This window comes from Nycticebus coucang, chromosome 11 (genome assembly GCF_027406575.1).
Source record: "Nycticebus coucang isolate mNycCou1 chromosome 11, mNycCou1.pri, whole genome shotgun sequence".
Classification (NCBI taxonomy): Eukaryota; Metazoa; Chordata; class Mammalia; order Primates; family Lorisidae; genus Nycticebus; species Nycticebus coucang.
The window spans coordinates 78922428-78935447 of record NC_069790.1 but is presented as its reverse complement, the minus strand read 5'-3'; the positions used below and the strand labels follow the sequence as shown (position 1 = coordinate 78935447).

Below are 13020 nucleotides of genomic sequence, written 5' to 3'. Positions count from 1 at the left end.
GTACTGTGTGTTTTAACTGTTGTGGCTGTCAACAACAATGATGATGATGATAAAAGTAGGAACTTGCACTTAAAGACTGTCACCTCACTGTCATCCACACAGAGAAGGACTTAGAGGGGTGTCTACAAACAAAACTGAAATTTCCTCAGCAAAATTTCCATACCTGATTGGGTGCTAATAGCCTAAAACTCCACAGAGTGGAACCCTGAGAAATGACTTGAGCCTTGAAAATTTTCAAGAAAAGTGTATTAAATTTTCAGTGTGGCCATGTGAAGACTTTAGTCATCCTCCCATGGATTGAGTGGTTTGGAGCCTTAAGGCTGTGTGCTGGTACACAACGTAAACAACTAAAATGTTTCCCCAGTAACTAACGAAAATAAATTATAAAATAATGTCATTTGATAAAGCAGTTACAATTAGAAAAATCCTTGTCAGAAATAGGTTTTGTTTGTTGAATAGTTAATATAAATCAATTTTTTCTAATAATATTCTGGATCTAATGAGAATCAACTGTCTTTTGTGGGCACGCCTGACTCTTGGCGTAAAACCTTGCTGTTAGTGTAAGGAAGAGTTCTCTTCTCTGCTTTGTGCAGGCCTTCATTCATAATTGGAGTGATTAAGATGGGTGAAGAAAGATTCTGAGATACAGTGCTGTTTCAGGTGGTTCAGAGTCATTATCTGATCTGCCTAGAGATGCTGCCATCTTACCCTTTGAGATTCAGTCTCTATGGCTCAGCTTCCAATTAGCTATTGACCATCAGAGCTCATAGCCAAGGAGAGGTCAATAGTAGTTTCAAGTAATCTTGCCAGCCTTTTGCTAGTGGAGTGGATTTGGTTATTTCCTCCTCTCGTAAAATGTGGGCAGTGTAACCCAGACATGTAGTATATTATAAAGGAGCTAGCATAAATTTTTGATAGAATGTTTAATAATGTAATAATTTTATGTATACAGAGATAAAATTGCCCCTTCAAAAAGTTTTTTTTTTTTTTTTAGTTTTTGGCTGGGGCTGGGTTTGAACCCGCCACCTGTGGCATATGGGGCCGGCACCCTACCCCTTTGAGCCACAGGTACTGCCCCCCCCTTCAAAAAGTTTTTTAATTTAGAGATGGGGTCTCACTCTTGCTCAGGCTGATCTTCAACTCCTGAGCTTAAACCATCCACCTATCTTGACCTCCCAGAGTGCTGGGATTATAGGCATGAGCTACCATGCCCAGCCTTGAAAAGCTGTGCAGAAGATCTTTGAGTTTATCCATATTAGATTATAAGCAAAAGAAGAATTCCATTTTAAATGAAAGCTAAGAGGACTATTGGCTCTCAGGGAATGAAAGTTAAAATCCAAGCTCCTTGGTAGTCAGGAAGGTGGACCAAGGCCTGTGCCACCTCCTGCACACTTCCCTCATAAAAATCTACTGGTCACAACTATTTAAAGGCTTAACTTTGTGCTTTATTTGACTTTAGTGTGTAAATTAGATGAACTCTGAGGTAATTTTTGCTGAGCCAACTGGAAGTAAAGTTGGACCCATAGACCAGTGAAGTAGGGGTCACAGAAATAGCTGAAGGATAGATCAGCCTGTGAGAATGTGTGTGTGTGGGGGGGGTGCATTCAAGTATATGGGGCTAAGTGGAGGGGTGTTAAGAGGTGGGGGCTTCCTTCAGTTTCTAGTCTGGGAAGAATGCCATTATTCAAGGAGAACGCTTCTGCTGCCAAATCACCTGTTTCAGTGCTGAACAGCATGAACTCACTTCTCCTTTTTCTTGTAGACCACTGCTCTTCCAAGCAAGTGAACATGTGGCCCACAGTCCTGCACTGGGGGACATTATTCCATTCAGCATCATTATTCAGTTTTTGTTCACAAGAGCACCTGCTGAGATGAAGTCCCCACTCCAGGTAATAAAGTCAAGCCAGAACCCTCATGGGAGTCTTCCTGTGAACTGAGAATACCAAGGCCCACTCACTGAATGGGTTCCTGTTGACCATGACTAGAGATCAGGAAAAGAAACCCCCCACTGCCCAGCCTCTACTTTCTAAGTAGTGTAAAAAATACTAACGAATCCAAAATTAGCCCTTTAAAATAATGACACAGTAATTTTTGTTCATAAAGCTTTTTTGATGGAGTCACCATTTCCTTTGCCACCATCAGTTGGCAAATCCAGAAGGCTCCTTGGTCAGGAAGGTGGACCAAGGCCTGGGCCACCTTCTGCACACTTCCCTCAGGCAGGTGTGAGGGCATTTTCACCTTGGGAATCCTAAGACTGCTTTTTTCCCCTGGAGAGAGAATTTTACTCTTGCCCCACGCTAGACTGCCATGGTGTCAGCCTAGCTCACAGCAACCTCAAACTCCTGGGTTGAAGCAGTCCTTCTGCCTTAGCCTCCTGAGTAGCTAAGCTGCCACAACACCCAGCTAATTTTTTTTCTATTAGTACAGACAGGGACTTGCTCTTGCTCAGGCTGGTCTTGAGCAGCTCCCGCCTCAGCCTCCCTGAGTGCTGAGATTAAGGTGTGATCCTCTGTGCCCAGCCTTGAGAGTGCTCTTGAACCAGCACTTGCTACCATTTACTAAAGAATAGGTATGCACTCCCTCATCTCTAATTGTGTTTTGACCCTACAGAAAGCAGAGTGGTCCCATGCACGCTTCTCTCAGTGGCTGGATGACCATCCGTCTGAAAAGGACAGGCTCATCCTCATCAGGTAAACCGTGTGCTCCAGGGGCAGCCATATGGGCTGGAAGCCCAGGGAGGACGGGGGATGCAGAGTGAGGAAGGATCAGTGCCCACGTGGACATGGATGTGCCATTGCCCCTCCTGGGGACAGGCCACCTCCCTGTACAGGCACACAAGCCTGAGCACCCAGCGGTTGGAACTGTTGGGCATAACAGTGTCTGCCTTCTGTGTCTTGTACTTCTCAACCTTCCCACCCTCTTGGGCATGATCCCAGGCCTCGTGCAGTCCTAAGGACCACGCACTCTGTGCACTTTGAAAAGCAACCTCCTCCATGAAGACTTTCCCTAGCTGCTTATTTTCTGCTTCGTTTTGATGTGTTGCAGTTACTGAATTGGTGCAGCATAGATGTGAGTGAACTTTTAAAAAACGTGTGAAGGGCATAGTCAGTAGGAAATAAGAACAACCCAACAGCCACTTAGATCCCATGTGCCCTCCAGTAGTGCCCACGATGCTTTTATGTATATACACGTCTGCACACTGTCCCCTGCACCCCAGCCGTACCAGGTGGAACCGTGGCAGGGAACTGTCACATGTGTCTGAGCAAGCACGTCTCTTCCATCAGCGCTCTCTCTGAAATTGCTCTCACCAGGATCACAGAGTCCCCCAGCTACCTAACCTAGCCATTCCTACCTTATGGCTCTGCAGCTTCCGCTGGAGCTGACCACTGTTTCCTTCTTTAAACTCGTAAACTGACTCAACACATTGCTTTTGATGCCGGGCTCACATTTTATTGTCATGTGAGGCCCTGTGCTAGCAACCGAGGATACACAGTAAACTGAGGGACAGCCCACTACCACCACAGTCTTCTGTTTCTCTTCTGACTTCTCTAGCCCTGTTGTCTGTGCCATTGCTGAACTGTCTCCCATCCATTTCTTACATGCCATCATCTCGTGTATTTTGTTCTTTTTTTTTGCAGTTTATTTTGTTCTTCTCATCCTGTCTGTGCATTGGTCCCCGAGTGAGCTCATCCAGACTTATGCCTAATGCCTCTTCTGTCCTCTATAGCCTGGTCTGTGACTCTCCAGATTGCACAGGGCCTCAGGCCAGTAAACTTTCTATCATATGTCACCACTGAAATACCCCACAGAAATCTCAGCCCCCAAATATTCGAAATCTTTCCACTCCAGCCTTCTCATTCTCCCATACTCCCTGTGTTGGTTGGGAGGTCACCATTTCCCACCAGCCAGGCTAGAAAACCTTTCAATCCTCATTCCACTCCTGTGTCACCCTCATTCTTTTTTTTTTTTATTAAATCATAGCTGTGTACATTGATATGATCATGGGGCATCATGTCACCCTCATTCTATCCAGTCAGTTGTACCAATTCATTTTTTTTTTTTTTTTTTGAGACAGACTCACTCAGTTGCCTTGGGGTTGAGTGCTATGGCGTTACAGCAACCTCACACTCTTGAGCTCAAGTGATCCTCTTGGCTCAGCCTCCCAAATAGTTGGGACCTGCCACAATACCTGGCTATTTTTAGAAATGGGGTCTCCGGCAGTGCCTGTGGCTCAGTGGGTAGGGTGCCGGCTCCATATACCAAGAGTGGCAGGTTCAAACCTGGCCCGGGCCAAACTGCAACTACAACAAAAAAAGCCGGGCGTTGTGGCAGGTGCCTGTAGTCCCAGCTACTCGGGAGGCTGAGGCAAGAGAATCGCCTAAGCCCAAGAGCTGAAGGTTGCTGTGAGCAGTGTGATGCCATGGCACTCTACTAAGATAAAGTGAGACTCTGTCTCTACCAAAAAAAAAAAAAAAAAGAAAAGAAAAGAAATGGGGTCTCACTCTTGCTTAGGCTGGTCTCAAACTCCTAAGCTCAAGCAATCTATCTGCCTCCGCCTGCCAGAGTGCTTGGATTACAGGCATAAGCCAATGCTCCTGACCCAATTAAATAATTCGTTTTTTTGAGACAGTTTTACTTTGTTACCCTCAGTACAGTGCTGTGATTTCATAGCTCACAGCAACCTCAAACTCTTGGGCTTAAGCGATCCTCTTGCCTCAGCCTCCCCTAGTAGCTGGGACTACAGGCGCCCTCCACAATGCCTGACTATTTTTAGAGATGGCGTCTTGCTCTAGCTCAGACTGGTCTTCAACTCCTGAGTTCAGCAAATGCACCGCCTCAGCCTCCCAGAGTGCTAGAATTATAGGCATAAGCCACTGAGCCCGGCTAAATAATTCTTGAAGCCCTTCCCAACTATCCCAGGGATTCTAGTTCTGTTGGTCTGAGACCACAGTGCCAAATAGGCCTATATTTGAGCCTCAGTTCAGGTGATGAGTTGGGTTCCCCAAAACCTGAGTGGGATAATGCAGTGAGGTGGGTCTGAACCACATGTGCACATGAGAACCATTTACAGGGCTTTGAAAAATCCCAAGACTGAGGCCACACTCCTGCCTGAGTACTTCAGGATCTTTGGGGTTGTGACCTGGCATCAGGATTTCTCTGGCTTCCCGGGCAGGTCCACAGAGCAGCCAAAGGTGCAACTGACCCACTGCCACAGCTTGACATTCCAGTTGTCAGGTGGGACTCTGCTGAGGAAGCTATAAAAGATCATTAGGAAACTTCAGCCTGTCAGTGTCCAGAAGTGGCAGTGAGCCCTCAGGTTTGGTCCTCAGATCTCACGTGAGCCCCTGGCCCTCGGGCACCAGTGTAGATAATGAGATTAGCTCAGGTGCCTTCTCTTTTTCTTTGAGTATCTGTTACTCGCCTCTATCTGACCCAGAAATGGGAGAGGCTGCCAGGTGAGCCTCCCCGCAGTCAGTGTGACTGGTGAAAACCGCCCTCAGCAAACTGCTTTGGGTTTGGATGAGGTAGTCTGGCCCTGGGGCTAACTCAGGGTTTTGCAGTGTCTATGTGGATTTTTTCTGGGTCCCAAAGAGTCACTCAGCTGCAACACACTGAGTGAATTGAAGGATTTAGTTAATTGAACAGGGTTCATTTTTGTCTTCTTAACAAGTTGGAATGATTTCATCCACAACATTTGTCCTGCTGTGGGTACATCACAAATCTGTTTTCTTTTGCTTCTCTTTAAAAATGTCTCCTGAGTGATTTCATCAACAGTGCTGTTGCTAAGCCTATATTTAGCAACTGAAAATCATGCTCAGAAATACTGTCATGCTTTTTAAATAAGACCTACCCATCCCTCCTCCACACATGGCCAATTCCAGAACCTACATGCCCTAAGCAGAAAAGGCATGAGCCCTCCTTGGGGGATTTAAAAAAAAAAAAATGCACTTCTGCTGCACCCCAGGCTCTTGGCAAGGAGGAGACCTTTGCCCTAGAGAATGTTCTTTGTTGTGCAGTATTGCAAAACTAATTTTGTTCTTGCATGCTGAAGCATCACTGGGTGAATTTCTTTCCCCTGTAGATAAACCGAGGGTGAGTACTGCTCTTTAAATGTCAGTAATTTGTTTTAGCTTCTGGGGCAAACCTTGTTAGTATATTCATTCTATTCCTCCCAGCATAATATGGTAGGTTGTCATAAAGTAGGGCAGATTGAGGATAGTGTCACTACTACTGCTGAGTAAATGGCAAATAATGAACTCTCTCCTGCCTTCCCATTTCCTTTTGACACCAGATGCTTTTCTAGAGCTTGAATGAATACTAGTCAAGTTAATTTTAAAAATAAGAGTAATCACTGACTCATTGGGCCATGTTGGGTGAGGGTAGGGCAGTTACCTACTGAGCACCCACCAGGCAAGTGCTGCAGACACGTGTGTGCCCCCAGGTGCAGAGAGGCCACCTGGCCAACATATGTGGGGCAGTAAAGGGGGAGAATATATTTTCAAAAAAAGACAATGAGTTTGTCTGTTTTTTTTTTTTTTTTTAAGAGTTGGTGCTCAAAGCTTTTTTTTTTTTTTTTGTAGAGACAGAGTCTCACTTTATTGTCCTCGGTAGAGTGCCGTGGCGTCACACAGCTCACAGCAACCTCCATCTCCTGGATTTAGGCAATTCTCTTGCCTCAGCCTCCCAAGTAGCTGGTACTATATGCACCCACCACAAAGCCTGGCTATTTTTTTGTTGCAGTTTGGCTGGGGCCGGGTTTGAACCCACCACCCTCAGTATATGGGGCCAGCGCCCTACCTACTGAGCCACAGGCGCCGCCCTGTGCTCAAAGCTTTTTTTAAGTTTTTAATTAATGTAAGTACATAATAGTTGTGTACCTAGCAGTGAGTTTTTGATGTAGTGATTTCCTAAGCTGTCTGGAAATGGAGCCTCAAATCCATTACCCTTGATATTTGTAGTAGAGCAGCTACTTTTCTGTAATGGTCTCTTGGGTAGGAATATACTTTGATGCTGTCAAAAGTATTCATACTTATGAGCCTAGTGGTACTTTCATCTGTACAGTTATCAGAGTGCTTGGTATCTACCCATCCTTGGGCTCCTTGCCCTCTTGCTATGCTCCAGGGCCCATAGGTTGGGACCCATCCCCTCAGCTCCTCCATATTCTGCAAAACTCCAAGAGCCCTGTTGGTGAGGGTAGTGTTTCTGCCCCTGGAAGCCAGTTACCAGACACTTAGCAGTTCTGGGACCAAGAGGGAGGATGGAGCCAGGGAAAAGCCTGGGGTTATTGCCTGTCAAGGCATGTGGCATATCCTTAAGTCATTTATGTAGTTCGGTCCTAACCACACTGAATATTTAATGCCTGACAAAAATCAACTTTGTTTCCTCTGAAAACCTCCACTTGGTTAGTTTCTGTCACATCGAACAGTGTTGCCATGTTAACACAAGCCATTCCTCTACTAATTATGTGCTTTGTTTTGTTTTTCCCAGTAAGGATAACTTCAATAATCTACTTATTTTGATAACAAACCAGAGTTAAGACTAACTCTTACATAACGCTAGGCCTGACTTCCAAGAAAGCTAAGGTTTTGCTGAAGTCAATGAAATAATTTAATAAGTGCTTGAATAACTTGCTCTGATTTTATGAGGGAGGGAAGCTTAATCTGTTTTTTATCCCATACTTCTGATGGTATTTTTTACGAATACCAAAAATCTAACCCAGTTCATTTCTGAGCTTTCCTCTACATATTGTGTATTTTATATGATTTCTTATCCTCCTTATTAAATGCCACTGAAACTGCAAAGTTGGAGTTTTTGTTCATTTATTAAATAGAATGGAAGAGTGGAACCTGCAACTTTGGGGTGACATGTGGCCTTCTGTGTCCTTGAGTGTGGCCTTTTGATTGAATCCAAACTTTACAGAAGAAATCCTCTTCTTATAGAAATCCCTATAAGGGACTGAACTTTGGATTCAGTTAAGGGGCCACACTTGGGATCTGGAGGGCCACATGTGACCGGGAGGCTGCAGGTACTTTATTTCTTAGACTAAGACAGACCATTACCTCAGACAGCTGGGCCTATGGGGATTTCTCTACTACAGATGAATCTGTAGGGACTACACTTGGGGTGGGGTGGGATAGGGGCAATTTTCCAGGCTGGCGTAGCACCTAGACAAGAATTACTAAAAGAAGCAAGTTTTTACATAGAGAAACAGCTCCATCAAGGGTCAGCTGTGACTTGAACTAAGAGCATTAAATTCCATCCTGCTTGCCAGTTAAGAATTATGTATTAGATGGGACTTGGGACTGTGAACTGAGTGATGGTACTAATTTACGTCTTATTTTAAAAGCTATACTCTTTTGGAGACAGAGTCTTGCTCTTTCAACCTGGCTAGAGTACAATGGTATCATGCTAGCTGCCTGCCACCTTGAATCCTCGGGCTCAAGTAATCCTACTGCCTCAGTCTCCTGAGTAGCTGGGACTACAGGCACAGGTCACCATACTTGCTAATTTTTCTACATTTTTGTAGAGACAGCCTTGCTCTTGCTTAGGCTGGTTTCAAATTCCTGACCTCAAGTGATCCTCCTGCCTCAGCCTCCCAGAGTACTGGGATTATAGGTGTGAGCAACCATGCTGGACCTAAAAAGCTATGGTGCTTAAATAAGCACTTGCCCGTCCCTCCACATAGCTGATTTAAAGTACTTACACTCTGAGCAGAGTGTGGAGCCTACCTTCAGGGATTCCAAAATGCTTAGACCCTGATAAGTCAAGGATACTCATACAGAAGTCAGACCTTTCCACAAATTTATGCTACTCCAATGTGGTTTCCATTCTTTTGTGCTATCTAGCTTTTGAAAAAGGGATCATTTGAAGCTGTATTCTAAGAGATAAAGAACTGTGCAAGGAAGGTAAGTATGTCCAGAGGACAGGTGCAAACAGAAATCAGGAGGGAGGTCAGGGCTGGAAATAAAGAGATTTGAGATTCATTTACTTCTGACAGTGGTTGGTGGAGTGGAGGCACTACGGAGCGAGCAGTGAGAGGGACAGACTATAGGAAGTACACACTCCACAGTCCAATGAAAAAGAAGTTGAGGCAGGATTGCTTGAGCACAGGGTTCAAGGCTACAATGAGCTGTGACTATGCCACTGCACTCTAACCTAGATGACAGAGTGAGACCCATCTTCAAAAAAATACGGGGCTGGGCACAGTGGCTCATACCTGTAATCCTAGCACTCTGGGAGGCTGAAGCAGGTGGATTGCCTGAGCTCAGGAGACAGAGACCAGCCGGAGCAATAGACCCCATTTCTACTAAAAAATGAAAAACTGAGGTAAGAGGATCACTTGAGCCTAACAATTTGAGGTTGCTCTGAGCTGTGATACTATGGCACGGCACTCTTCCCAGGGTGACAAAGTGAGACTCTGTTTCAAAAAAAGAAAAGAAAAAATGGGATCAAGACTGAATATGTGAGCTAATGTTGTTAACTTACATCTTTATAGAAATCCTCTAATCTCAAGGTATGAAATTTTAAAAGAAAAAATAAGACAAAAATTAACGTGCACACGTGGAACTTAAATAGACCAATAATGAAAAATTAACAATCTTGTTAACTATTCTTTTTAGCTCATTAAACAGATGATCTGGTTCAGTGACTGGCGAACTTTTCCCATAAAGGGCCAGAAAAGTTTAGGCCATATGTCTCTGCTTCAGCTATTCAACTTTGCTGTTAGAGTGTGAAAACAGCCATAGATAATAGGTAAATAAGCATTGGGCTGGATTTGGCCTACAGGCAGATTGCTGACCATTGATCTAACTCATGAAATCGTAACCAGTTATGATTGTGGTGCCAGTCATAACTGAACGGTACCACATACCCTCGATTAAATTCAGACCACTTCTTTATCACCTATTTGCCAAAAATTAGAACCCAAGAAGCATTATCCTAAGTTGTGGGTTGTTCACAGTTCACCTGCTGAGTGTTCCTGCATGTGCCAAGGGGCCCCACTCCCAGAAGTCCAGAGCAGGTGGCTTTGTGAACTCGGAGAATAGGCATGAGTTGCTTGCAACTTTTCCGAGGTCTCTTAATTAGCGAAGTAGAGGAGAGGGAAAATTGCACATACATAAGGCCCCAGAGAGCCAGAGAGCCTCTGGGTTATGTGACTAGTCAACGCACATATACAGACTACTCAAAGTATATGGCTTGGACCACTAAGTACAAAAAAAACCTGAGAAAATAAGTTGTGCACGCTAATCGTAGTAACTACAATAATACTGCCAAAAAATGTTTCAAGGCTATTGGAACAGAGCAAAGCAGTTTCAGAAATGAGCTTATTTCTAATTTATATTGGTGCCTCCTAAGCTGTTAGTATCTTGACATTGTTTTCATTTTGGTTTTCAGGGGGGCCCTGGAAGCCTATGTCCAGTCCGTGAGAAGTAGAGAAGGCAAAGAATTTGCACCAGTTTATCCTGTAATGGTTCAGCTGCTTCAAAAAGCTATGTCTGCTCTTCAGTAACAATATGAATGCTGTTAATCTCCACTTTATGCTAACACATTACTAATTGACAGTTAAGTAACAGTCTAAAACTTAGACAGCAACTACCCACTCTTTTAATGGAACAGATTTTTCTATATTTCCTATTGATGTCCATTTTCCTCTTTAGCACTTCTACTTTAAGTAGCATAAAATGTCAAAATAGATTCATCATCACAGCCTGATTCTTAAAAATTCGTGGACCTGATTATTCCAGAAAGATTGCAATTTTTTCCCTCTCTTTGCCTTCTGTACAAGGCTAAAATTTGTCATCACCTGAGTTCCATTACAGGTACATCCATGCCAAGTCCCCACAGCTTTTAAAGGGATAGGAACGTGTGGCCTGCTTCCCCCCCAAGCTGCCCTCTTCCCTACTATGTAGCTTAGCGGTTCCCAAATATGGTTGCACACTCACACCACCAAGGGAGTGTTTAAAAGTCCTGATGCCTGACTTGTACTCCATACTAATTAACGTGTCTGGGAGAGGGAGCCAGGCAGCAATAGTTTCTTAAAAACATATCCCCATAGTGATTCCAATATGCAACAAAGTTTGGGAACCACTAGCATACCCCAAAGCTGAGATGTAGAGTTAAATGTTCTTATTTAAATGTTACCCTAAATCTTTAAATAAAGCAAGGCTTTCTTTACACTTTGTCATTTGATTAAAAGCAGACCTGGGGATGGTTTAACCTTATAACAAGTTAGCAGGTGGAAAATAAAATTTTTTTATTCTACAAAGATTCCCTATAAATAAATGACCTAAGTCCTTCTTTGTTTTATTGCCCTTGCCCCACTATTAACATTTTCGTTTCTAATTTTTTTAATCCCAACAGCAACCTCCTCTTTATACAAACTAAAGTTTAACTGTAAGAATGCATAAGGCAAACCTCCTGAACCTGTTATTTTGACATAAAATTCAGTCAAGAAGTCAGAGGTAAACAACTTTTTTTTCCATTTTATTTGAAATAATATACAAGAATATAGTGTGCAAAATTTAGGGGCAACATTATGAAGAAGTGTAATGAACTGAATATCAATTTGACAGCTGTGATTCCTAACCAGAAACACCACTTGGTAAGTAACTTGAAAAGCCATGATTGTAGCTCAGAGCAAAAGCAACTGTATTGCCAACATATTTGCTCTCATTTTAGACAGTTGGATGAAAAGTAAAGTGCAAGTGTTGCACTGCAATAAGTGCGAAGTCTGCCCCCACCATAAAGATATGATGACAAAATACATTTAAGATACATGGCTGAGGAGATATAGAACACAAAGTTAAAAAATACAATGGTGTTGACTGTTAATAGCACCATTACAGTGACTACATCCAATGCTATTAACTAACTTTATGTTGGCCTGGGCTAGGTCTCCATTGGAAATAATGGGTGGCTGCTGCCACCTGGTGCATAAACTCAGCATGCCATGGGAACTGCAGCAGGTGGCTTTTACACGGGGACACTGACACCAGCCGCCTGCCACATGTTCTGGTAGCCCCTTGGCACTGGCCACACTAGGAGTGCCTGTGTTTGGCACAGATGCTGAGCCATGTGGTGGCTGCTCGAGGAAAGGCCGACTCCCAGCTCTGCTTCATCCCATCATGTGTACAATACAGATTAATAAGCAGTAAGGAGCCAATATATAAACAGCAGTTACATATTTTTAAATTCCCCTTTCGTACAATTTAAAATAAAACATGTATACACTTCTCCTCTCTTTCTACTGTACTTTTAGCACCACAGGATATCAATTTTCAAGCCTATATTACCTGATAGACATATATGAAGTTTTGAAGAAAAGTAAGGCAATTTGGTTTACAATATTGATAGTTTTAGCTTAATGCTCTAATGGAGAAAGCAAATCCTCACTCATATTATTAAATCATTTCAAGACTCAATGCTATCAGTATCTTATGGTCACACAAATTCAGGACAAATGGTGAGACCTTGATCTTCTTAAGTCTTTCCATCAAGAGTCAATGTTTATGCAAATATAGACTTAAGAACATATGCATCCTGGTTTAATGTTGTTGTGAGCCCTGTGGAAATAAAATTAAACTCAGTGAATGTTTACAAATCAATACATAGGTAATTCTATATGTGAAAGCTAAAATACGTTTATAACTTAAAAGCTGATTTCAAAGTTTGCTGGTATCTGATGGTTCAAGCATCCAGAAAACTTATGAAAATCAGACATGGACTAGGATGAATAGAAAAGAAAGGTGATAAAAGGCAAAGTCCTACCACATGAAATTCTAAATTACCAAAGAGCTTCCAAAATCCAGTTCAGCCACCCTCTACATCTTACTACTACTTTAAAAGAAATTCTTGCACAAGAATGGAGAAGCATGAATCCTATGTACTCAATTTTGATATGAGGACAATTAATGACAATTAAGGTTATGGGGGGGGAAGCAGAAAGAGGGACGGAGGGGGGGGGAAGCAGAAAGAGGGACGGAGGGAGGGGGGTGGGGCCTTGGTGTGTGTCACACTTTA

At 43.3% G+C, this 13020-nt stretch overlaps 2 protein-coding genes across 7 annotated transcripts in view; one reads left to right on the top strand and one right to left on the bottom strand.

Moving 5' to 3' along the window:
• Positions 1-12236, top strand: part of COG5 (component of oligomeric golgi complex 5) — a 332964-nt gene extending 320728 nt beyond the window's left edge. The window contains exons 20-22 of the mRNA XM_053554011.1: positions 1763-1889; positions 2611-2690; positions 10396-12236. Coding sequence (XP_053409986.1) covers positions 1763-1889; positions 2611-2690; positions 10396-10510 — 322 coding nt within the window. The 3' untranslated portion in view covers positions 10511-12236. The remainder of the gene's footprint in view (positions 1-1762; positions 1890-2610; positions 2691-10395) is intronic.
• Positions 11464-13020, bottom strand: part of HBP1 (HMG-box transcription factor 1) — a 33091-nt gene continuing 31534 nt past the window's right edge. For all 6 annotated transcript variants that reach the window (XM_053554012.1, XM_053554013.1, XM_053554016.1 and 3 more), the window contains exon 11: positions 11464-12563. In XM_053554012.1, coding sequence (XP_053409987.1) covers positions 12546-12563 — 18 coding nt within the window. In that variant the 3' untranslated portion in view covers positions 11464-12545. The remainder of the gene's footprint in view (positions 12564-13020) is intronic.